The following is a 27,468-nucleotide window of genomic DNA, read 5'->3' as shown; positions in this document are numbered from 1 at the left end:
CTGAAGTTAGGAAGAATGCCTGTCCTTCCACTATTGTGGTCTTTTGGCTGCTTTGACAGTTGGACTGAAGGGCTTTCCTTTTGTTCTTTTTCACTCTCAGTGCTCAGACTCAGACTGTGTAGTGAGAAGAAAAGGTAAAACTAGGAGCTCTTTAATCCTAGAGAAGGAGCTTTGTAGCAGTTACCTTCAAGAAAAGTTTCCTCCCCAAAGGAATATTTAATATTACATGGACACTGAACAGAGAGAGAGAGAGAATGGATATATGAGAGAATGAGAATATGAGAATTCAAGCCAGCAAGAAAGAAACTTAACTAAAGATGAAGGGGAGTTTTGCCTCTTCCTGAAAGTTATATTATTAGTTGTGTTTTTTTCGTTTTTTTTTTTTTTTTTTTTTAAATCATGTTGACTGCTAGTTTTGTTTAAAGTATTTGTTCTGGAAATACTAAAGTTGGAGTCTACCAGACTGAGGTTAGAAGCATTTTCTTTGGCAGCAAGAAGATACTTTTATAGAAGCCATGCCTGTACTTGGGGTTGCCTCAAAACTGAGGCAGCCAGCTGTTGGGTCAAAGCCTATTCATACTGCTCTTCCGATACCAAATTTTGGCACTACTGGGTCACAGCACTATTCTTCGAGACCTCTGGAACTTACTAAATCAGAGAGCTCAATGCTTTCTTGTCAGGTCACATTACAATCAGCCTGTGAATTTGAAGAGAAGAAACCCCTCCAAGGAAAAGCTAAGGAGACAGAAGACAGCAAGGTTAGTGGCTGAAGGTTACCTACAGACTTATAAAGCTGAAATGCAAATTTCCTTTTAGGTAGAATATAAAACACGCTGTGAAGTGGGGAGTAGTAGAGGAATACCGGTGTAAGAAAGTAAGTAGTTTGAAAAGCTGAATATTTAGCCTATGCAGAACTGTATTTATAATTTATGGTTGTAAAAGTTGTGAACGAAATTCTCTGAATACGCCTGTGTTATCAGTACTACTTATTGATGAAGTGCCTAGTTAAATCCTAGATAACTCTCTTACTGATAACTGTAATTGATCACAAACAGGAGGAAAAGGGGAGCTATTTTTCAGATGTAAAGCAAAAAAAAGATTTATTTGTGAAAACTAGTACAGACACCATCACTTTTCTCTAAATGTCGTTTGCCTTTTAAACACTTTCTGATTGAATATATGAATCCTAGCCTGTTTAATTCATTGTAGTATCAAGCAAAATGAAGTATGATTTTCCTTGATACTGCACATTTGTCTGGGTTTTCACTTGTAAATTGAAACCCTACTCTTTTACTTATTACTGACATCTTTTTCAATCATTTAATTTATGACATTTGTGAGCAGTAGCTCATAGCTTTTGGGTTTTAAGCCATACTACACTCGTTTTCTCCAGATGCTGAGGGGCAGCATGGCCCTTCAGTTGGTGAACTTCACGGGGACTCCTCTGTACCTTGATGAGCATCACTTTTTAATGCAGCATTAACTATGACATCAAGCTTTACAAAGTCACCATTCTCACCTCTGGCTCCTTAGGGAATGATTTGATTTTACTCTCCCGCCCAAATGTAATTTAAAATAATTTAAGAAAAGGCTTCATATAGAAAACAACTCTACAAGTTAAAAAGGAAGTCACGCTTTTTGTCTGAAATGTCCATTCAGTCTTCACCTGTTCAAATCCTCTCAGGTACAGCCCAGATGCAGCTTTCTTCATAAAGTCTTTGCTAGTTACCCTTTCCTCTCCTGTGGTTATTCCTCTGTAGCAATGCTTACGACACCTTAATTTATATTGCGTTTTAATTATTTGGATAATTTATTTCTATCCCCACTAAATTGAAAATATATAGAACCTAGGACCTTATTCTGTGCTACAGCTCCCTCTCCTCAATGCTTTAGGTATAGCAATTAGTAATTGAATGGATTGATACATGAATGAATCAATCAATGAATGAACAATTATAATGAGAAAGATTTAGTTATGTTCACTAGTCCCTTTGGATCATTCAGTCTATAAAACGTAAGGTTTAGAATGAATGATTTTTAAAGTACTTCTAGTTCTAAAATTATTCCTTTTGTGTTTTAGGACAACACTATCTACCCAAAAAAAATCAATTAAAATAAAATCGTTATTTTTAGGCTTAGAGTTCTCAGTCCAACATAAGCAATTCAGGGTAAAAGTAGGGAAGTGTAAATTATCAATAAAAGACTAACAATATCTAACTTCATGCAAATAATTAAAACAAATGCATGCTGTTCTCTTCTAATATTCTGTGTACCCACAATGACTTGTCTGGATTAGATGGAAGAGAAACCACTTTTCTCTCCTGACCATGGCTATCATCTCTGCAGGTCTACTCAAACTTGTACTTTGATAACTGGCCTTGGCCTAAGACTTGACCACTGTAAGTACTATTGGCAATAGAATTTTGGTTGGTCTCTTTGGTTAGCAAACATAATCAATCATACATCCGATATTCCAATAAGACTCTGTGGTAAGCAATGTTGTATTTATAGAGATGTTTTTACCATGCTGCTTATCAGATGGCAAACGTTTTCAAACAAATGTAAAGAATACCTGGTCAGCATTTCAGAATATTTCTAAATGTTAGAAAAGAATTAAGATTTGTATAACCTTCTGAAAAAAAATAGAACTAAAGAAAACAGCAAAAATGATTAAGGTCATTGTGTTAGAGACAATTAGATTTGGCTGCAAATGGTAAAAAAAAAAAAAAAAAATCAACATAACAGCATAAATAAGATAGGAGTTTATTTCTTTTTCATTTAGAGGATATCTGGAAGTAAGCCGTCCATGACTGGTATGGTGACTTCATGCAATTGTCAGGGAACCACGCTCTCTCTTTTTGTCCACCGACGTCATTTTGGCATCCATCTCTCAGTCTTGAGTGGATAATTGAGTTACACTCAATTAAAAAGACACATCCTGGGCTTCCCTGGTGGTGCAGTGGTTGAGAGTCCGCCTGTCGATGCAGGGGACACGGGTTCGTGCCCCGGTCCGGGAAGATCCCACATGCAGCGGAGCGGCTGGGCCCATGAGCCATGGCCTGTGAGCCTGCGCATCCGGAGCATGTGCTCCGCAACGGGAGAGGCCACAACAGTGAGAGGCCCGCGTACGGCAATAAAAAAAAAAAAAAAGACACATCCTGTTTCATTAAGGATTCTTCCATATCCGTTTGGCCTGTTGATAGTTCCAAGGCTTTATCTAGTTGCAGTGGAGACTGGAAAATGTAGAGTTTATTCTAGGCCCAACTAAAAATTATGGGTTCTATTTCTCAAGAAAAGAGACCGATGATAGTACCCACAATAGATGACTGTCATTAAGAAACATTTATGTGGAGTATTCTGCTGGCCCTTGCACCAAACAGCCTCAGTCTGGTGAGAGAGAACAAACCTGTATACGACAGTGTCAGAAATGTATCTTCAGTCCAACACTCCCTTCTCCTATCCTTGTTTTTGGTTAGTGTACATGCCATCATTCCAGGCATCTAATCTTGAATTCCTAGTCTGATTTCTGGTGATATACATCGCTATTCCACATTCCATAATTTGCTAGAAATTGGAGATTTTGCTTCTGTACTACAGCTTGGATTTATCCCCTTATGCACATCCTCATGCTTTGGCCCTTGTTAAATTTTCTGTCAATTACCGTAATCATTCCAAATTGGTCTCTTCTCCAGTGGTTCTCCATCACATCCATCCAAAATATTTACCATTCTGATTAAAGAAAAAACTTTAGTTTCTTCTCCTGTCTTACAATATTTTTTTTGGAGCACAGGCTCCGGACGCGCAGGCTCAGCGGCCATGGCTCACGGGCTCAGCCGCTCTGCGGCATGTGGGATCCTCCCGGACCGGGGCACGAACCCGTGTCCCCTGCATCGGCAGGCGGACTCTCAACCACTGCACCACCAGGGAAGCCCTGTCTTACAATTTTTTAATTCAGGCATTTCAGTCTCCTAATTGTTGTCACTTCTTCGATCATAGCTCTATCTAGCTACTCTATATCTCATTCTTGGGTGTCCCAAATTTTTCAGATTGCTTAATCTCAATGTTCTTTGTTTTTAAATTGAAGTACAGTTGCTGTACAATATTATATGAGTTACAGGTGTACAATATAGTGATTCACAATTTTTAAAGGCTGTACTCCATTTATAATTATTATAAATTATTGGCTGTATTTCCCATGATGTACAATATATCCTTGTAGCTTATTTTATACCTAATAGTTTGTACTTCTTAGTCTCCTACACCTATATTGCCCCTCTCCCCTTTCCTCTCCCCACTGGTAACCACTAGTTTGTTCTCTGTATCTGTGAGTTGGTTTCTTTTTTGTTATATTCACTAGTTTGTTGTATTGTTTAGATTCCACATATAAGTGATATCATACAGTATTTGTCTTTCTCTGTGTGACTTATTTCACTTAGCGTAATGCCCTCCAAGTCCATCTATGTTGCTGCAAATGGCAAAATTCCATTCTTTTTAATGGCTGAGTAGTATTCCATTGTATATATATACCACATCTTCTTTATCCATTCATCTGTTGGTGGACACTTAGGTTGCTTCTCTATCTTGGCTATTGTAAATAATGCTGCTATGAATATTGGGGTGCATGTATCTTTTCAAATTAGTGTTTTTCAGGGGGGTATATACCCAGGAGTGGAATTGCTGGGTCACATGGTAGTTCTCTTTTTACAGTTTTGAGAAATCTCCATACTGTTTTCCATAGTGGCTGCACCAATTTACATTCCCACAAGAGTGCACATGGGTTCCCTTTTCTCCACATCCTCGTCAACGTTTGTTATTTGTGTTCTTTTTGATGATAGCCATTCTGACAGATGTGAGGTGGTATCTTGTTGTGGTCTTAATAAATAACTTTATAAATAAAGTGGTCTAAATAAATAACTTTAATTACAGATTCCATGGCCTATTTTCAAATTCCACCATGATATCTAAAAGGCATATTTTTTCTATTTACCTCTTGTTCTGATTTCTTGCTTTCCTTGAATTTTCTAGAGTCTCTCCTCATATGGATTTGTTTTTCCTTTCTTCCTGGGCGTTGACCCAATTGAGAAAGAGAGTAACTTTGCTTTGGAAACGTTACTTAAGAATATGGAGATTAAGGTTAAGAAAGAGTGTTTTACATTGTCATGGTTCACCAAATAACATACAGTTGAGCATTAGACATCCTTGTTCATGAAAGTTCCTCAGCCATACCTACCACTGAAAACTGGCCTTCACTGTTTAATCCCCATCCTCCTTTTGGCTTGATCTGTCACCTAAATTTTACCCCTCTTCTCATTTCTAACTTTTTTCAGACTTGGCTTGCTCACCCCTTCTTTCTTGAAGTACCTATGCAAACTCAAGATTCTTTTTACATTATTATAGAAAAAAATTAATTTTTTGAGCACCTATCTTGTACTTTATAGGAAATTTCTCATTTTATTCTCACAATGTTTCAAAGAAGGCACTGTATCCACATTTACAGAGAAGTAATCTGAGGCCTAGATAGAGTGGGAGACACTCGTAAGATCAGACAGTTAACTACCAGTTAATTTTGATACTACTAGTACCAAAATCCAGAATTTGAATCTAGATATGTCTCTACAAAGGCTTTATTGTCTTTTACATTACACTCTCTCATCATGGTATACTTGCAATATTTTTTCTAGTTATAACCTTTTCTCCAAGTTTCACCTATTTTTTTAAGGCTCACTTCAAAAGTCAAAGAAAATAATCAATAAGTTGTTGTGGAGGTTAAAAGGAAGGAAAGTTTATATCCAGTTGGGGAGATATAAAGGAAATTCTTGAATGAATAGTGGAATTTATATACATGGTAGAATGGATACTTGCTTAATGTTCTTACCCTGTTAGTTGTAAGGACAATCAAGATAGAGATTATTGCTTACTATTTTGTTCATATAGTGCTAACACTAATGCTTTGAAAACAGAAGATACTCAAAAGCATTAAATTGAATATTTTTTAAAACATAAATTGTGATATAGACAAGCAAATATGTGGATAATATTGCTAATGAGGGCAATTATTTCATAATTTACATTTGAGAGAAATCCTGTTTGGTTGGAACATTCAGAAAATACTTCATCAAGTAGTTGTAATTTAATGGGCAGATAGGCTCATATAGAGAGAGGAAAAAGCATTCTTTTGAGGAGAGAGTTTCATAGAGGAGTACCCAGAGAGTAAGCCATCATGGTTTGGGCAGACTATTAGTGAAAACGAACAGTTTGGGGTCAGATTATAGATGTAGGCAGACTTCATTAGGAGGACAATGAGGAAGGCTCTTCGGTAAAAATGAGACAAAATTACACTGTCAAAGACATTTGGGAGAAGTAATAGCAGAAAGGGACTTACATTAACTAATGTCTATAGAGCCTTGCTATATGCCATTTATTGGACCAAGCATTTCACGGAGTATTGCATTCAGTCCTCACAATAGTCTTATAATATAAGCACTGTTATCGTCCCCATTTTACAGTTGAAGAAACTGAGGCTGAGGTTAAATTACTTGCCAGTATCCCAATGTGGTAGAAAATGGATTCAAACTAAAACTGTGTGATTCCAAAAGATGCTACTCTTAACCAATAAACAACATTGCAACAATGGGGACTTGTGGTGCCAGGGGAAGAGAAGAAGGGCTATTGGTTGACTTGATTTCCATATATATATATAAAAGTAAGGTTTGCTGTAAGTATTTAATTAGCATTGCTCCTGAGTTGCAAATAAAGCATTGGTATGCCCAAGTGCCTAGAATTATCAGAAGACAATTAAGTGGACACAGGGTCTCCACCGAATTGTTTGAAAAACAGAAATAAATAAAAGAAACCCCAGAAGAGAAATATATAGCAGCAGATGTCAATAGAGTAGATGACAGCCTCTGGGCTCCAGCTGTTTCCTTCATGGCAAAGATGCCTGATTGCTGAGGACTGTGGACACCCCTGTTGGCTCGCTCACATGGTAGCACTTCCAGAGCTGGCCAGGCCCACAGCTGCATAGGTCAGCCCTCAGGTCTCTAGATGATTCTGCCTGCTTTGCCTGTTTCTGCTGTGCTTGCACATTTAGTTATTTGTATTTAAAGAAACATGATGATTTCTTTTTCTGGTTATACTTCATGCTCCAAGTTTTATAGTGAAGCTGTTAATGGTTGTTTTAATTGTTTTTGCCTTTGTGGTAGCAGTAGTGTAAAGAATGCTGTAATGACCCTTGAATTTTAACTTTTTCTCTGCTGGAAGAAGGCTCAGATTTTCAGTATCATACATTTATTTCCCTTAAGTAACAATTTATAGAAATGTGACAGTCTAATACTATTGTCTGTTATTTTTGTTTGTGCTTTACAACGTCTTTAAAGAATTATATGTAATGCTTTAAACTATGAAATTACCAGAATTTCTGCTGTAAATTATATGTGATTAAATGTTATTCAGAACCTCATACAACTTTTAAATTGTTCTTCTGCAAGTGTCAATATTGAGTGTATATTTGATGCTGATTTGCCAAATGTATTCTTCTTAGTTTCTTCCTTTCCAGTGTTATAGACATTTTCCTTTCCTTTAATAAAAAGGAAGGTACTAAGTATATTGTTTATGGAGACATAAAATCATTAGGTATGTCATAATTTTTAAACAAAATAATTGTTTCATGGTTGATATTTATGCTGTCATATCTCCAGCAATTACCCTCAGTCAATCTTGAACTTAAAATACTAGGTGTCATAGTTAAAAAGGACATCAAATTAGGAGCTCAAAAGATTTGAATTAAACTTCTGCTAGATTTTGAAATGATAAGTCGCTTTAAACTGTCTCAACTTCAATCTCTGTTATCTGTAAAAAATGAAAGAGAACTGAGGACAATAGTTCTTGGTAAAGCTTTTCTAAGGAGAATATTTTTATTATCTCCTCCCCTTCTTCTTCTTCCTGATTTTTGTCTTATCAGTTACCACATTTCTCTTATTTTTTCAATCTCTTCCAATCCAATGGATTCTTTGGACCCAGATTTTTCAAACTTGTCACATTTTGGAGCTGATAATTCTGTGTTTTAGGGGAATAGTCTTACTATTGTGGGATACTTAACATCATCCCTTCCATTATCTACTAAATGCTAGTAGCATTCTCCAGTGTGACAGCCAAAAATGCCTCCAGACTTTGTGAAATGCATCTGTGGGGAAGGTGAAGTCAAACTCCGTAGAGAATCACTGCTTTAGAATCAGCTTCCAAAAATGCTCAGATCTTTACTATTTTTAATTATTATTATTATTATATCCTTCAACATGCTTCAGATGATCACTCTTTCTAACTTTGCACATACCTTTCTTTAAAGAGTACTTTGTGTCCATTGCCGCTATTCCAAGGTTTACATTTGCTTTACTTTTCTTGATTTCAGACTTCTGTTTTCTGAGAGCTTACCAGTGGCTTTTAAAAAGACTTCTTTTTTTGCCTTATACACTTCTAAATGGCAGGGATTTTTTAAAACATCTTTATTGCAGTATAATTGCTTTACAAAGGTGTGTTAGTTTCTGCTTCATAACAAAGTGAATCAGTTATACATATATCCCCATATCTCTTCCCTCTTGCGTCTCCCTCCCTCCCTATCCCACCCCTCTAGGTGGTCACAAAGCACCGAGCTGATCTCCCTGTGCTATGCGGCTGCTTCCCACTAGCTATCTATTTTACATTTGGTAGTGTATATATGTCCATGCCACTCTGTCACTTTGTCCCAACTTACCCTTCCCCTTCCCCACATCCTCAAGTTCATTCTCCAGTAGGTCTGCGTCTTTATTCCCGTCTTGCCCCTAGGTTCTCCGTGACCATGTTTCTTTTTTCTTAGATTCCATATATATGTGTTAGCATATGGTATTTGTTTTTCTCTTTCTGACTTACTTCACTCTTTATGACAGACTCTAGGTCCATCCACCTCACTACAAATAACTCAATTTCGTTTCTTTTTATGGCTGAGTAATATTCCGTTGTATATACGTGCCACATCTTCTTTATCCATTCATCTGTTGATGGACACATAGCTTGCTTCTATGTCCTGGCTATTGTAAATAGAGCTGCAATGAACATTTTGGTACATGACTCTTTTTGAATTATGGTGTTCTCAGGGTATATGCCCAGTAGTGGGACTGCTGGGTCATATGGTAGTTCTATTTTTAGTTTCTTAAAGAACCTCCATACTGTTCTCCATAGTGGCTGTATCAATTTACATTCCCACCAACAGTGCAAGAGGGTTCCCTTTTCTCCACACCCTCTCCAGCATTTATTGTTTATAGAATTTTTGATGATGGCCATTCTGACCGGTGTGAGATGATATCTCATTGTAGTTTTCATTTGCATTTCTCTAATGATTAATGATGTTGAGCATTCTTTCATGTGTTTGTTGGCAGTCTATATATCTTCTTTGGGGAAATGTCTATTTAGGTCTTCTGCCCATTTTTGGATTGGGTTGTTTGTTTTTTTCATATTGAGCTGCTTGTAAATTTTGGAGATTAATCCTTTGTCAGTTGCTTCATTTGCAAATGTATTCTCCCATTCTGAGGGTTGTCTTTTGGTTTTGTTTATAGTTTCCTTTGCTGTGCAGAAGCTTTTAAGTTTCATTAGGTCCCATTTGTTTATTTTTGTTTTTATTTCCATTTCTCTAGGAGGTGGGTCAAAAAGGATCTTGCTGTGATTCATGTCATGGAGTGTTCTGCCTATGTTTTCCTCTAAGAGTTTAATAGTGTCTGGCCTTACATTTAGTTCTTTAATCCATTTTGAGTTTATTTTTGTGTATGGTGTTAGGCAGTGTTCTAATTTCATTCTTTTACATGCACCTGTCCAGTTTTCCCAGCACCACTTATTGAAGAGGCTGTCTTTTCTCCATTGTATATTCTTGTCTCCTTTATCAAAGATAAGGTGACCATATGTATGTGGGTTTATCTCTGGGCTTTCTATCCTGTTCCATTGACCTATCTTTCTGTTTTTGTGCCAGTACGATACTGTCTTGATTACTGTAGCTTTGTAGTATAGTCTGAAATCAGGGAGCCTGATTCCTCCCACTCCATTTTTCCTTAGAAAGATTGCTTTGGCTATTCGGGGTCTTTTGTGTTTCCATGCAAATTGTGAGTTTTTTTTTTTTTTTTTTTTTTTTTTTTGCGGTACGCGGGCTTCACTGCTGTGGCCTCTCCCGTTGCAGAGCACAGGCTCCGGATGCGCAGGCTCAGCGGCCATGGCTCACGGGCCCAGCCGCTCCGCGGCATGTGGGATCCTCCCGGACCGGGGCACAAACCCGCGTCCCCTGCATCGGCAGGCTGACTCTCAACCACTGCGCCACCAGGGAAGCCCAAATTGTGAGATTTTTTGTTCTAGTTCTGTGAAAAATGCCAGTGGTAGTTTGATAGGGATTGCATTGAATCTGTAGATTGCTTTGGGTAGTATAGTCATTTTCACAATGCTGATTCTTCCAATCCAAGAATGTGGTATATCTCTCCATCTATTTGTATCATCTTTAATTTCTTTCATCAGTGTCTTATAATTTTCTTCATACTGGTCTTTTGTCTCCTTAGGTAGGTTTGTTCCTAGATATTTTATTCTTTTTGTGGCAATGGTAAATGGGAGTGTTTTCTTAATTTCACTTTCAGATATTTCATCATTAGTGTATAGGAATGTTAGAGATTTCTGTGCATGAATTTTGTATCCTGCTACTTTAGCAAATTCATTGATTACCTTAAATAGTTTTCAGGTAGCATCTTTAGGATTCTCTATGTATAGTATCATGTCATCTGCAAACAGTGACAGCTTTACTTCTTCTTTTCCGATTTGGATTCCTTTTCGTTCTTTTTCTTCTTTTCTGATTTCGATTCCTTTTAGTTCTTTTTCTTCTCTGATAGCTGTGGCTAAAACTATTTTGAATAATAGTGGTGAGAGTGGGCTACCTTGTCTTGTTCCTGATCTTAGTGGAAATGGTTTCAGTTTTTCACCATTGAGGACGATGTTGGCTCTGGGTTTGTCATTTATGTCCTTTATTATGTTGAGGAAATTTCCCTCTGTGCCTACTTTCTGGAGGGTTTTTATCATAACTGGGTGTTGAATTTTGTCGAAAGCTTTCTCTGCATCTGTTGAGATGATCGTACGGTTTTTCTCCTTCAGTTTGTTAATATGGTGTATCACATTGGTTGATTTGTGTATATTGAAGAATCCTTGCATTCCTGGGATAAACCCCACTTGATCATGGTGTATGATATTTTAATGTGCTGTTGGACTCTGTTTGCTTGTATTTTGTTGAGGATTTTTGCATCTATGTTCATCAGTGTTATTGGCCTGTAGTTTTCTTTCTTTGTGACATCTTTGTCTGGTTTTGGTATCGAGGTGATGGTGGCCTCATAGAATGAGTTTGGGAGTGTTCCTCCCTCTGCTATATTTTGGAAGAGTTTGAGAAGGATAGGTATTAGCTCTTCTCTAAATTTTGATAGAGTCCGCCTGTGAAGCCATGTGGTCCAGGGCTTTTGTTTGTTGGAAGATTTTAAATCACAGTTTCAATTTCAGTGCTTGTGATTGGTCTGTTCGTATTTTCTATTTCTTCCTGGTTCAGTCTTGGAAGGTTGTGCATTTTTAAGAATTTGTCCATTTCTTCCAGGTTGTCCCTTTTATAGGCATAGAGTTGCTTGTAGTAATCTCTCATGATCCTTTGTATTTCTGCAGTGTGAGTTGTTACTTTTCCTTTTTCTTTTTTAATTCTATTGATTTGAGTCTTCTCCCTTTTCTTCTTGATGAGTCTGGCTAATGGTTTATCAACTTTGTTTATCTTCTCGAAGAAGCAGCTTTTAGTGTTACTGATCTTTGCTACTGTTTCCCTCATTTCCTTTTTCATTTATTTCTGATCTGATCTTTATGTTTCTTTCCTTCTGCTAACTTTGGGGGTTTTTTGTTCTTCTTTCTCTAATTGCTTTAGGTTTAAGGTTAGGTTGTTTATTTGAGGTGTTTCTTGTTTCTTAAGGTAGGATTGTACTGCTATAAACTTCCCTCATAGAAGTTTTTGCTTTTGCTGCATGCCAAAGGTTGTGGGTTGTCGTGTTTTCATTGTCATTTGTTTCTAGGTATTTTTTGATTTCCTCTTTGATTTCCTCAGTGATCTCTTGGTTATTAAGTAGTGTATTGTTTAGTGTCCATGTGTTTGTATTTTTTACAGATTTTTTTCCTGTAATTGATATCTAGTCTCATAGAGTTGTGGTCGGAAAGGATACTTGATACAATTTCAATTTTCTTAAATTTACCAAAGCTTGATATGTGAAACAAGATATGATCTATCCTGGAGAATGTTCCATAAGCACTTGAGAAGAAAGTATATTCTGTTGTTTTTGGATGGAATGTCCTATAAATATCAATTAAGTCCATCTTGTTTAATGTATCATTTAAAGCTTGTGTTTCCTTATTTATTTTCTTTTTGGATCATCTGTCCTTTGGTGAAAGTGTGGTGTTAAAGTCCCCTACTATGATTGTGTTACTGTCGATTTCCCCTTTTATGGCTGTTAGCATTTGCCTTATGTATTGAGGTGCTCCTATGTTGGGTGCATAAATATTTACAATTGTTATATCTTCTTGGATTGATCCCTTGATCATTATGTAGTGTCCTTCTCTGTCTCTTCTAATAGTTTTTATTTTAAAGTCTATTTTGTCTGATATGAGAATTGCTACTCCAGCTTTCTTTTAATTTCTATTTGCATGGAATATCTTTTTCCATCCCCTCACTTTCAGTATGTATGTGTCCCTAGGTCTGAAGTGGGTCTCTTGTAGACAGCATATATATGGGTCTTGTTTTTGTATCCATTCAGCCAGTCTATGTCTTTTGGTTGGAGCATTTAATCCATTTACCTTTAGGTAATTATCAATATGTATGCTCCTATTACCATTTTCTTAATTGTTTTGGGTTTGTTTTTGTAAGTCTTTTCCTCGTCTTGTGTTTCGTGCCTAGAGAAGTTCTTTTAGCCCTTTTTGTAAAGCTGATTTGGTGGTGCTGAATTCTCTTAGCTTTGCTTGTCTGTAAAAGTATTAATTTCTCCATAAAATCTGAATGAGATCCTTGCTGGTTAGAGTAATCTTGGTTGTAGGTTTTTCCCCTTCATCACTTTAAATATGTCCTGCCACTCCCTTCTGGCTTGTAGAGTTTCTGCTGAAAGATCAGCTGTTAACCTTATGGGGATTCCCTTATATATTATTTGTGTTTTTCTCTTGCTGCTTTTAATATTTGTTCTTTGTATTTAATTTTTGATAGTTGGATTAATATGTGTCTTGGCATGTTTCTCCTTGGATTTATCCTGTATGGGACTCTCTGTGCTTCCTGGACTTGATTTACTATTTCCTTTGCCATATTAGGGAAGTTTTCAACTATAATCACTTCAAATATTTCTCAGTCCCTTTCTTTTTCTTTTTCTGGGACCCCTATAATTCGAATGTTGGTGCTTTCTTTTTTTTTTTTTTTTTTTTTTGCGGTACGTGGGCCTCTCACTGTTGTGTCCTCTCCCGTTGCGGAGCACAGGCTCCGGACACGTAGGCTCAGCGGCCATGGCTCACAGGCCTAGCCACTCCGCAGCATGTGGCATCTTCCCAGACCGGGGCACGAACACGCGTCCCCTGCATCGGCAGGCGGACTCTCAACCACTGCGCCACCAGGGAAGCCCGAATGTTGGTGCATTTAATGTTGTCCCAGATGTGTCTGAGACTGTCCTCAATTGTTTTCATTTTTTTTCTTTATTCTGCTCTGCAGTAGTTATTTCCACTATTTTATCTTCCAGGTCACTTATCTGTTCTTCTGCCTCAGTTATTCTGCTATTCATTCCTTCTAGAGAGTTTTTAATTTTATTTATTTTTTTGTTCATCATTGTTTGTTTGCTCTTTAGTTCTTCTAGGTCCTGGTTAAACATTTCTTTTTTTTTCTCCATTCTATTTCCAGGATTTTGGATCATCTTTACTATCATTATTCTGAATTCTTTTTCAGGTAGTCTGCCTATTTCCTGTTCATTTGTTAGGTCTGGTGGGCTTTTACCTTGCTCCTTCATCTGCTGTGTGTTTCTCTGTCTTCTCATTTTGCTTAATTTACTCTGTTTGGGGTCTCCTTTTCACAGGCTGCAGGTTGGTAGTTCCCATTGTTTTTGGTGTCTGCCCCTAGTGTCTGAGGTTGGTTCAGTGGCTTGTGTAGGCTTCCTGGTGGAGGGGACTGGTGCCTGTGGTCTGGTGGATGAGGCTGGATCTTGTCTTTCTGGAGGGCAGGTCCACGTCTGGTGGTGTGTCTTGGGGTGGAAAAGACATCGTTTCTTGACTCATATTTACCTCTTGTTTTCATCCTGTTTACAGCACTTGACGTCTGCTGACCACAATTCTCATTTTAGAATGCTCCAATATTCACTATCTAAGTGACCGTGGCAAGTCAATTAATACTTAAGTCTCAGCTTCTTCATCTATAAAATGAGGACAATAATGTAAACTAACCACATAACGTTCGCATGTAAACTGTATGCCAACAGAGTGCTGTACATAGTTGGTGGTCAACTTATTACCTGTTATAATGCTATAAAACTATCTAATAGTTTAATACCGAAAGTAGTAATATTAAGCATTGTTAGTAGAACAAAGGAGACAGTGATTAATTTCCACGTACAAGTAAAGTAACATTTCAGCCACGTTTTGAAGAATGAATTTTTTTAACTAAATAAATATGGAAGAAAGAACATCTTAGGTAGAATAGCATCTATCAAGGTATGAAATACTGTGCAATGTTTAGAAAACTACAGATTATTCTCCAATCCTAGGATTTAGATAAGAGAGATGCCATTGAGATGAGGCTATGGGAAGATGACATTAAATGCCCAGTAAGGAGGTTGGACTTAGTCTATAGAGGATGGGGGGAAGGATGTCAAAGAATATGATCAAGTCTGTATTTTAGAAGGGTGAGGATGAAATGAAATGTGGAAATATCCAGTAAAAGGAGAGTTCAAAAATCAGAACATTTAGGAGTGTGTGATGGAGCAAACTTTTGTCTAAGATATCCCTCTCAAGAGCAATGGAAGAGGGACACATCTAGTGAAATAAGCTGTAGCTGTTTGAAATAACTTATTAATTATCAGCAAAACAGAGAATTCTGCGTCTTGAAGAACACGTACATGTTTCTTCAAACAAAACTTAGTTTATTTGGAAATGATAATTTGTGAACTTGGCAGCAAGTAGCAATCAATCAATGATAATTATTAATACTTTCTGAGTACCTACCACATGCTGGACGCTATACCCAATTTATTTTTTTTACAATTAAATATATGTAGAAACTGAGCTCAGAGAGGTACTAGGATAAAGCGGGAATGCCACCCTAGGTCTGTTTGACTCTTAAGTCCTTGCTTTTCAATCTCCCTCTCTGTCTCTCTCTCAGAACAATTTATAAACCACAGTCAAAATCAATGTTATTATTTCTTCTTTTTGTGGATTCTGAGTCACATAATGGGAAAACAAAGAAAACTGGATTCTTACAGGAGGGCTGAATTAATCTTTGACAGATTTCACTTTGCACTCTTCTTCCTCCCACTGTTACTCCATTTTTGCTTTAAGAAGTGCTTTTCTTTGGACTCCTAGTCACTAGAGCCAATAGAGAAATTCAATATCTGTGGGAGAGATCATTAATTGGACACATAGCAGGATTTCTCCACTGTTCCCAGGAAATGGAATGATTTGTTAAAAAGTGTTACAAGTCTGCCTGGAGATAAAGGCACCAGATGAAAAGGCAGTGGCAAAAATTTACCTAATTTTTCCCAATAACATAACATGATCTGATCTCCATCAAAGAAAAAAAACCCAAAGAAACAAAAACAGCAGGCCATCTCTTTTTGCTGTATTTGGATGTTGTCAAACTGATGTTCACTCTTTTTTTTTTTTAAACATCTTTATTTGGGTATAATTGCTTTACAATGGTGTGTTAGTTTCTGCTTTATAACAAAGTGAATCAGCTATACATATACATATGTTCCCATATGTCTTCCCTCTTGCGTCTCCCTCCCTCCCACTCTCCCAATCCCACCCCTCCAGGCTGTCACAAAGCACCGAGCTAATATCCCTGTGCCTTGCGGCTGCTTCCCCCTAGCTATCTACCTTACTTACTTGTTAGTGTGTATATGTCCATGACTCTCTCTCGCCCTGTCAAAACTCACCCTTCCCCCTCCCCATATCCTCAAGTCCGTTCTCCAGTAGGTCTGCGTCTTTATTCCTGTCTTACCCCTAGGTTCTTCATGACATTTTTTCCCCTTAAATTCCATATATATGTGTTAGCATATGGTATTTGTCTTTTTCTTTCTGACTTACTTCACTCTGTATGACAGACTCTAGGTCTATCCATCTCATTACAATTAGCTCAATTTCATTTCTTTTTAAGGCTGAGTAATATTCCATTGTGTATATGTGCCACATCTTCTTTATCCATTCATCCGATGATGGGCGCTTAGGTTGTTTCCATCTCCGGGCTATTGTAAATAGAGCTGCAATGAACATTTTGGTACATGACTCTTTGAATTTTGGTTTTCTCAGGGTATATGCCCAGTAGTGGGATTGCTGGGTCATATGGTAATTCTATTTGTAGTTTTTTAAGGAACCTCCATACTGTTCTCCATAGTGGCTGAACCAATTCACATTCCCACCAGCAGTGCAAGAGTGTCCCCTTTTCTCCACACCCTCTCCAGCATTTATTGTTTCTAGATTTTTTGATGATGGCCATTCTGACCGGTGTGAGATGATATCTCATTGTAGTTTTGATTTGCATTTCTCTAATGATTAATGATGTTGAGCATTCTTTCATGTGTTTGTTGGCATTCTGTATATCTTCTTTGGAAAAATGTCTATTTAGGTCTTCTGCCCATTTTTGGATGGGGTTGTTTGTTTTTTTGTTATTGAGCTGCATGAGCTGCTTGTAAATTTTGGAGATTAATCCTTTGTCAGTTGCTTCATTTGCAAATGTTTTCTCCCATTCTGAGGGTTGTCTTTTGGTCTTGATTGTGGTTTCCTTTGCTGTGCAAAAGCTTTGAAGTTTCATTAGGTCCCATTTGTTTATTTTTTGATGTTCACTCTTGAAGTTATTCTCTGATGTTTACTCTTTTGTAAAACTGAAAACCTGAGGTGGGCATTTCCCATCAGGACATGAGCTAGAGTAAACTTCGTAAACAGTGGAAATGGCATTTTGTTAGTCAAGGTAATGCTAACTTCTCTAGCAGACAGATTCAAGGTCTCAGTGGCTTAACACAGTAGGAGTTTATTTTTCGTTCTGTTGGCTGTTTGTATCATCAGGGGTAGACCAATGGTGGTCCATAGGTCAAGTCTGGGTTGGCACCCAGTTTTAGTGAGTAAAGTTTTATTGGGACACACCCAGGACATTTGTTTCTGTGTTGTCTATGGCTGCTTTTGTGCTGTGACAGCAGAGTGGAGTGGTTATAATAGAGTCAGTATGGCCTGCAAAGTCCGAAATATTTACTATCTGATCCTTTATAGAAAGTTTGCTGACACAGGTTTATGGCAACTCAGGAAATCAGATTTTTTTTTTTTTTTAGCTTGTGGTTGTACCATCCCACCTTTAACTAACCATCAGTGAAAGAGAGAAAATAGAGGATGTGTAAGAGACTTAGAAATTCCACATATCACTTCTACTCAGTTCTATTGGCCAGAACCCAGTCATATGACACCTAATTGCTAGAAAGGCTAGGAAGTATAGTCTAGCTGTGTGCCCAGAAATGGTTTGGTGAGCTATTAGCGAGAATTTAGTTAGCCCATGACTGTCTAATTAGTCAGATGTTCAACATTAGGCAAAAAAATTGCCATATGAAAAATATTCTAAGGGCCCAGAAGTGGCTTCCAGGTTGTCAAAATGTTGCCTTGAATGATAAGAACATGTCTTTAACAGCAAAACATTGAATGTGTGGAGGGCCATAATTATATTCAAGTTCCTCAATGTAGAGAAAGAAAATATCTTGTAGTTAACTCTGCTTTTAAAAAATGGACCAGGCCCATCTACACAAGTGTATCATACAGAAAGCTCGCTGTGGTATCGTGACTCCTCAGGCTGCTTCCCACTTGATGATTTTGCTAACCACCTTCAGTTTCTCCTGTTCCAACCTGGTGATCCAAACTCACGTCCTGAAAGCAACTCTCTCGGTACTGTGCCCTTGTTTCTACTCACTTTACTACTCAGCTTGTAGCATTCTTCTCTTGTGGGACCTGGAAACTCTCCATCAAGCTGGGAGCCAGAAAGGCCAAGACAGTGTCAGATCTGAATTCTAGAAGTGAAATTTAAAGAGTCAGGCTGGAGTCAGGCGTCACAGCAGGAAGGAGGCATTTCCTGGCTTCTGGATGTCAAATGGGTGGCTGCGTAGTTGTGTGAGGGAGTATCTGCTCCCTTGGCCTGGAGACACCATGTAGCTTCTGTCACTACATTGCAGATTGGTTCCAAAAAGGACCTAGTGGGACAGTATGAATGGGTCATTGACAATCCCACCACTGGTATTGAAAGAAGCAACTCATATTACAATCCTTGCAGACCTTGGTGAGCAAATATAAAGCAGAGTGCATAAAGCAACCTCTTTTCAAATGCAAGGTAAATTTCTAAATGACTTAATTGGTCTTTAGATTTAGTTGTGCATCTGGGATTATCTACTCAGGTTTCTACTTCTCTTTCACAGTGTTTACTATTTAGCTTTAGCATGGATCAATTTAAGTTGTTCAGTTTTTAGACTCTGAAACATGCAGGTAACAGACATTTCTCTTTACTGCCCCTGAATGCTTACATTTTTAATCTTGCTGTGCCTTTCTTTTTTTGGCAATTTGTTGGATTTCTACAGAGTGATATTTTTGCCAGAACCATTTATGTTATTATTTTGACCCATATATTTTTTTGGATTCTGTTTTACATTTCCTTTCTCTTCAAACCATATGCTTTTTATAGCTGTTTCTTCCTTCCTTTGGCTGACTTTTTGATATCCACACTTGTGTGTTGCCTTCTTCCATTGAACACAAGGTTTATCATCTGCAACAATATGTTCTCTCTGCTCTTTTCCTCTCATTCAGGCTAGATCTATTGTATTCTAAAACAAGGTGGCTATTGCACAAATGTAAATCCTTCCAATTTCTACTTCTGCCTCTTATCATGGATCCTAGTTGACTTTTCTTATCTTTATTTTTTTTTTAAAGAATCATCTTTTTAAAAAAAATTATTTATTTTTGGCTGCATTGGGTCTTTGTAGTTGCACGCGGACTTCCTCTAGTTGCGGGGAGCGGGGGCTACTCTTCGTTGCGGTGCGCGGGCTTCTCATTGTGGTGGCTTCTCTTGTTGCGGAGCACGGGCTCTAGGGCACGCGGGCTTCAGTAGTTGTGGCACGTGGGCTCAGTAGTTGTGGGTCGCGGGCTCTAGAGTGCAGGCTCAGTAGTTGTGGCGCACAGGCTTAGTTGCTCCGCGGCATGTGGGATCTTCCCGGTCCAGGGCCCGAACCCGTGTCCCCCTCATTTGCAGGTGGATTCTTAACCACTGTGCCACCAGGGAAGTCCCTCTTATCTTTATTAATCAATGAGTTCATCATCAACTATTCATTGTTTACTTACTAGGTACAAGGGGAAGTGTGTGTGTCTATGTGTCTGTGTGTCTGTATGTGTGTATGTTTGAAAGCTCATTTTGACATGATAGGCTTTATGGGAAATATACTAGCAACAACTGGGACTCTATTTAGGAATTTATATTTATTATATGGGGCAACATTAAATTCCTGTTTGATATTACCTAGAAATATCAGAAACAATTATTCAGATTTCCAATAAACATAACTGTGATTATACATTTGAGGAATGTTTGTTTTATTTCGAACAGATTTATTCTCTCCAGTTGTGACAATCAAAAATGTCTCCAGACGTTGCCTCCCCTTGGTGGGGGAGAAATTGCCCTCAGTTTAGTATCACTGATTTAAATACTGTCTCTTTTGAAAAAAAGATTTAGCAGAATTTTTTAAAATGCAACATATAAGATTTCAAAACATGTGCAAATAAAATAGGATTATAAGAAGAAAAGAATAATAGAATAGGATAAAGCCAGAGGAAAGAGCTGGTATATAAAATTTGTGCTGCAATGTTTTGTATAGTTACTAGGGGTCATCTGCACATTTGGATATGAGCTTTTGAGTTGGTGATATGTAAAGGTTAAGCAAGTGCTGTTTTAATCAGTGCCCGATGCATGAGCTAATATTTGCTTAGGAGGTTCACATCTTTGTCTGCTTTTGGGTGTGCAAGAAATATTTCCTAGGGGCATACAGAGACATTACTGTGTAATTTAAATAAAAATTTTCTTGATAGCTTTTTTATTCCAGATTTTACTTACTGTTTTCTCCCCTGACCCCCATTTTCTATAAGCAACCTTTAAAATAAAAGAAATTATTGAGTCTACATAGAGTGACCAGCTATAGTGGCTTTCCCAGAACTGTCCTGATTTTAGCACTGAAAGCTTTTGTTTTAGGAATCTCTCAGTCCAGGGCACACTGGGATGGTGGGTCCCACTAATTCTCAATCAGATTTTCATGTGTTCCTCTTTAATTTTATTGCATTTTTGTCTAATTATTAATTCTAATTTTGTAGTAGTAGAAAATGTATTTCATATTTGTTGATTTTAAAACATTGCCTTGTTTAATTAAAAATTCATTGCCAGACTGTCGGTCCTCTAGTGAGATTTAATAGAACATGTCCTTTCTTGAATGGCAGTTATTCAAATTAGAAGTAGTTTCTGTGGAGGTTTTAGTTATTCAAAGAAGAAATTTTTTTTTGAGGTTCAGATACTTACATCTGCTCCTTCTTTATCTGTGTCATTTTAACTGGTGTTGGCAATAATGAATGTCCTGTTGTATCCTTTTGTGTGAAAGACTTAGAGTTGTCAATAAAACAAACATGCTTAGTTCCCAGAGTTCATCAGGTAATTTCCACCATAAGTCCTATAGGTCCTGAGTTGAATTTAGAGCTATCTTGAGGTTGATTTGTTTTCTCTCCACCTTAGAGACTACACAGAAAAACAGGACTTTGATTTTACTCCAGCAGCATCCTTCTTCATAAGACAGACAGGATGTGGTCTGGGAGAAAGTCCACACTCGAACAATAGACCATTGACAAAATGTTGGGGAAGTTCAGAGAGGAAGAGAGCATCTGTGTACACCCAAAATTATCAGAGGCATTTGTGTATGTGTGAGAATCTTAGGTTTCAGAAAAATGTTTTTTAAGGTCACCCTTTTTCTGTCTCTGTTTTTATTGGATGAGGAAGATTGCCTTCAAGATAACACAGCATTTTAAATTCAGGGGAGGAATTGCATCACACTTTGTCTAGTTATCCTAGGCAGAAAATTAATTCCCTCAGGCACTAAACACATTTTGTTTAGCTCTTATGTCTGGTCTGTGTGAAGCAAGCTGAGAGAATTGAAAGAGCGAGAAGATAAAATCCAATTGAAAGATAAGGCTGCAGAGGTTTCAGCAGGAAAGAAGTCCTTTTAGGACGATAGTGGACCAGGTGCTGACATTATCTACAGCTCACTCTGCATGAAATATGAGAAAAGATGCTACGCGGAGTAAGGGTATCACAAGCACTGGTATGTCCCTTTCTCTTCTGCAGCCTTGATCAAGGAATAAGTAAACTTTTAATTAAATTTAATATTTTAAGGAGTTGCAAGAAAATCTTGGACATCATATCCCTGTGTTCATTCTGCTGCATTTGTAGCTCATTTCACCTTCCAGGGGAGAGTTCCTGTCTATACCACCCTGTCGCAATGGTGACTCATGAACATATCCAGTTGGTGCAGCTGCCTTTACGTTGAAAGGAGAGTTAGAACAAGTCCCAATGGCTGCCTTGTCTTTTGCTTTCTTCTTCTCTAGTGCGGTTGTGTAGAACTTTTGTTCACATGTCTTACCACCTGGATCCTCTTGTAGATGTGTCACTACTCTCCAAAGGACTTGGCCACGGTTAGTTCCTGTTGTACAACAGGCTTTCCTTTACAGGACATCTGTAAAACCACAACATGAATAGTCATAATAGCAAAAACGGCCTTCTAATAAACATAGTAAAATTTCAGAGCACATTCTTGAGCCAGGGGAAAGTGCCCCAAAGAACAGATGTGATTTAGGATGAGTAAGGCATAAGTCAAGGTGCGGGTCTTATACTCTCTACCAGAAAACAACACTAGGATTTCCTGGCAATACAATTATGTAATGACTGTGGTTTCTTTCTGTAAACTGTGTTTCAGACAGGGAGGAAGAAGGAACCAACTGGATTGTGTAACTTTATAAATAGAAACAGCCATGTTAAAATAACAGGACTGCTCTGAGTTAAGCCTATGAATTTTGCTACTAGTGGCAAAGCTGGGCCGCTGAATGAATATAAGATCCATTCTGTGGAGTAATTTCTCAGGTTTGCCCAAGAATGCTTAATGGGAAAAATCAGTGAGAAGTTCTTACCCTCCTTCCATTGTATGCCAAGTATTTTAGTCCAAGTAAATCAAAACTTTTCTCTGCTGGAAACAGTCAAGCTGGAGACATACAGGAACTTTGTCCTCCACTACAAAAAATAAATAATGAGCTCACACCATTTTTAATACAACACATAATTTACTAAATACTTGGAACAGTTTATTCTGGCAGTGGCATAAAGGATAAAGAGGTACCTGCCTTTTTATCTGTTGAACAAAATGAGTGCTACTTTTGCCATATGTTCTGGAACACTAGATGATTTAAATTTCATTGCTGTTCTTTATTTTAGAGGGCAGAACCCAGGTAAATAGAGATAAATTTCTTTAATAAAGACTGAAGCCATCAGTCTTCTCAGCGTGATGCCATTCGATTTGATATATATTCCAAAAAAGAGATTGTGCTATGTTGCCAGTTCACTGAGGTTTATAGATCATAAGTTTAGAATCTCTCAGGAATGACTGTATAATAGCAATGTTTTCTTTGATTTTTGTGGCTATAAAAGTGATACTAGTCCTTCCTAGACGCTGTTGACAAATTAATATTCCCTAGCACAGCGGGGAATCTTGGCATTCATTCAAAGTTCTCCCTAATCTAATTGAAATGAATTTTCTCATTTAAACTCTTACTTTAAGGAGAGGCCTATTTGATTCATGTTTATATCCCCTGAGATCCCTAACACAATGCCTTGGGTACAGTAAGAATTTAAACATATTCATTGAATTAAAAAAATCAATAATGACTTTTGTAATCTTATTTTTTTCAACTCATGATTTGCCTTCTGAAGACTTTGTTTCAAAAAGAGCTCTCCTAGAGGCTGTTCATGATTGCTAGGATATAAATATTGGCTCTACTGTTTTGGTATATTTCTGCTATTGGAGTAATTCAAGGTCAAAATCTTCCTAATTTTAGCTTTAGTATAGTATACTAGTCCATCTTGAGTGAATCTATCCCGGTTCAATGGTTGTTTCATATATCTCTAAATCTATATCATGAAATGTATCATATTAATAGTGGAAGGGATAGTGGAGGGTACTGTAATACAAGAATCTCTTTCTTGTACATTGATAAAATCAAGACCCAGCAAAGTGAAATGGACCATCTTAAAGCCATATAATCTTAAAAAGTGAATATAGAAGTCTTTGACCTAAGTGTCCCAGTTGTTGTTAACTAGTACTTAGGTTACCCTAAGAATCCGGCTTGAGAAAAATGATTATGACTTTAACATCAAATCCAAGACTCATCGTTTCACAGAAAGCCAGCCATTGCTTTGTGCTGGAGGACCAGTAAGGAGATGGGAGATGTTCCAGGCATGCTCCAACACCTCAGATTATCTTGGCATTCTTTGATTTCCTTGTCAGTTAGAACATAATTGATGAGATCAGTCTATTCATCAACAATGTCCATGCTCTATCGCCAGAGTAGGTTTATGGATGTTAATACAGTTTTCCTTGTCTAGGGTGATGTATGATCTGGATCTTCCTGTAAGTAATCACAGGTCCATTGTAGTGTAGTAAATTCAGCCAAGTGCCTTGTAATTTGTATGTTTGACTTAAAGGGCTTTAAGATACACTACTTCTCCAAGGTGTAAAAAAATATAATTCAGTATCTTCTATAACATATCTCTTCTTGCTCTCCAACCTCCATTCCTGCTGATAGTGGTAGTAAAGGTTGGTGAGGATGGGAGAAACCTAAATTAGACTCCTTTTTCTGTTTGTTTGCTTAGGTAAGCCTCATTAGAGTAAATATTTAGTAATTCGAAGGTGAAACTTCTTGTCAGTGCTGTTTTCCTTTCTCTATGAGGTTTCTCTCTTCTTTTCTCATTTCTGAAATGGCATCATCTGACACATGGACACAGTATGTTTAGGGAACTTTGTGTATCCTCAAGGTAGTAGCCGATGGAGTGGGAAAGGCTCTCGGGTTTGCTTGCAACCATCTGTATCCTTACTGGTCTGTGCTGGGATGGCCCCATACAGCTTGGTCACTGGGCATGCTGTGCCAATTTCTGCTGAGAGCTGGGCTTTAGGTACTGTGGACACCCACTGCTGGTTACCATTGCCTAAATTCTGCATCTGCCTTGCCGTAATGCTCTCTTTGGATACGTAGTCCTCTCAGCACTGTCGCATATCCCCACTGGCATACATAGAAACTCTGGATTTGGTGCATATCAGGAATGCTCTTTCAAGCTCTGTCTGGCTAAATGTGTCCCGTTGCCATTTTCCCTGTACTTTGGCTATTGATATTGGCAAGGGGCACCCTGTGTTTTCGCCCTCCCAGCTACCAGATGGGAAGTGGAATGCAAGTCCTCTTAGCTTTCACCCTGATCCTCAATGTATCTGGGAAGTCTTCTTAAGCAACAGTCAATCCTGGGACTACTCCCCAGGGTATGGAGTCATGGTCTTCCATCTCGGATCCTAATGGTATCGTATTTTAGACATAGCCCTTCTGAATCTCCTTGCTTCCTACCTGCTGTTGGAATTTTTTAAAATTCTCACCATCACAGTTAGTCTCTCTGAAAATATCTCCTGCATCCTCTGCATTGTGTTTTATATGAACTCTATGTTCAGGTTTTCAATGTGGTAGGTAAAAGGTAGCTTTTGCAATCTGGGAAATGGTCTCATTCAATGAATCCTAACTTTCAAAACTATTTTGTCACTGTGGACTTAAAAAAATATTTGAAATACAGTTGAGCAATGAGTTCCTTGTCATATGCTGAATTCTGTCTTCTTGAAGTAGTAAATATCATTGTTTTAATGAATCAAGGAACCATATGTCAACTAAGAAATAGAAATAAATAAGGACAAAAATATGCTGTTTTGAAATCTCAAAAATACACTCCCTCCTACCTAACTACAATGAATAAATGTTATGATTAGGTAAAATTCACAACTCACTCTTAAATATTTGTTTCCTAGAATGTTGAAAACATTTTCTAATTCTGGCCTCAGGGTCTATTATATACCTCGTGAAGAATACTAATAATAATTAGTTATTAATGAAGAACATTATTTGAGATATAAAATTGAATATGTATAATATATTCCACAGCTGCTTTGTAATACACACACACATTTATAAATTACCAAACTGTTCTATTGTATAGCCTGAATTTCAGTATATTTTTTGCAAAAAAAAATTAGGGAAATCATTATCCAAAAAGTCTGCCAAAATTAAAATATCTATGACTGTTATTCCCTTGGCTGCCAACTTAGTAACACTGTCGCAAAATGAAAGAAAGTTAGTTTGATAGAATCTATTCTTAGTGAACCTATGCTATCCCTAAAGGGCACTACATATTTTCCTATTTTCTCATAAGGTCTTTGTTTAGTGACTTTGTGGTCTAGTATAAAAACCCTGCATGACATCGTAGCTCCTCACATCAAAGTGGGGTGCAGGATGCTACCCCCATTTTGAATCTGGGCTGACCTTGAAATTTACTTCTAGCAATAGGATGTAGTTGAAGAGACACTCTAAGAATTCTTAGCCTAGTGGTTTTCCCACTTGCTGCTCTTGGGAACCCTAGGTGACTAAGCCTGGACTAGCCCACTGGATAATGAATGGCAAATGATTCAGGTACCCAGCCAACAGCTATCTAATGCCAAACTCACTCAATGAGTGAGACATCGACTACCAGCACAATGCAGATACTTGAGTGAGACCAGCCAAGATCAAGTGAAGGACTGCTCCGCTGAGCTTAGCCCACGCTGTCAACGCACAGTGTCATGAGCTAAAAAATGGTGGCTGTTTCAATTTACTAAATTTTTGGTAATGTATAATATTTTATAATAAATGCTAACTGATAATGATATGTTCTGAATTTTCATAATAATGTTATATAGTTTATCTCCATGTAAGTTTTATTATTAAAATTTCTTTTTCCTATACATTTTGGAATATTACAGTTTTCACGTCAATATAATTTTTCTGAAATTCATTTCTTCTGGCACATATGCCATAGATTACAAAGGAATGCTTTATAGTTCTTTTTACCAATGGATGTACATTAAGGTCTTTTAAGTCCCTGCTGTTTGTTCTCTTTTAGGAAAAACGTAGGGCTTGTAGATCTTGGGCTTCTATTGACTAGCGTATTCTTATTATTGTTCATGTTACCTGTAGCTATTTAAGTCTGAACATAAATACCAGTTTATGAAATGATAATGACAGGGTGAAATTAGGAGAAAATACTGATAAATTGCTCATAAATTCTGAAAGCTGGCTGTTGGCATCTTCTAAGCCCCAAGGGCTACGTTCTCACACAGAAGTTCCACCCAAAATTTGTTGTCTTTATTCTAAAGTGTAAAGATACACACTGGAAATCTAGATTTGTTTCAATTAAGACTATATTGGCTTAACTTAATGTTTAAAGTTCTTAAATCCAAAAATAATTGAAAAACTTTCCCTTGGAAAATTTTGTAGTGGAAAGAATGTCATCACAGAGTTTTAAATTGATGTAATAAAAAGTAAAATAGTAAAAATAAAATTCTTACTATTATTTTACAATTTGGGGAAATAAGGAGACATTAAAATGTAAAGTTGAAAAGAAGAAAAATAAAGTTAATTATCTACTTTCTTTTCTAAAATAACATTAAATATTTGAATATTAGGGAATGGCTTTTTAAAAAAAATTTCCCCAGACATTGTGAAAGTAAACATTTGAAAATTTGAACTTTTTGAGTTGAAAATAAGAAATGATAGTTTCTGAGGACTTACCTGGCAGTCCAGTGGTTAAGACGCCCTTCCACTGCAGGGGGTATGGCTTTGATCCCTGGTTGGGGAACTAAGATCCTGCATGACGCATGGCCAAAAAAAAAAAAAAAAAAAGAAAGAAATGATAGTTTCTGAAAATAAGATTTTTTACAGATCTTAAAATGGTTTAAAATTTTTACACTTACTTTGGACAGTGAAAGAATAGAATGGTTAAGTTCTAATTGTTTAGACTTCATTTAGCATTATCAAGTATTT

The 27,468-nt window shown here is 37.4% G+C and overlaps 1 protein-coding gene across 2 annotated transcripts in view; it reads left to right on the top strand.

The window, feature by feature from the left end:
* The first annotated feature begins 515 nt into the window (after positions 1 to 515).
* The window catches only part of NAV3 (neuron navigator 3), a 361,382-nt gene continuing 334,429 nt past the window's right edge, over positions 516 to 27,468 (top strand). For both annotated transcript variants that reach the window (XM_065887341.1, XM_065887340.1), the window contains exon 1: positions 516 to 758. In XM_065887341.1, coding sequence (XP_065743413.1) covers positions 516 to 758 — 243 coding nt within the window. The remainder of the gene's footprint in view (positions 759 to 27,468) is intronic.

The sequence above is a fragment of the Phocoena phocoena genome, chromosome 11, assembly GCF_963924675.1.
Source record: "Phocoena phocoena chromosome 11, mPhoPho1.1, whole genome shotgun sequence".
Classification (NCBI taxonomy): Eukaryota; Metazoa; Chordata; class Mammalia; order Artiodactyla; family Phocoenidae; genus Phocoena; species Phocoena phocoena.
This window is presented reverse-complemented; position numbering and strand designations above follow the sequence as displayed.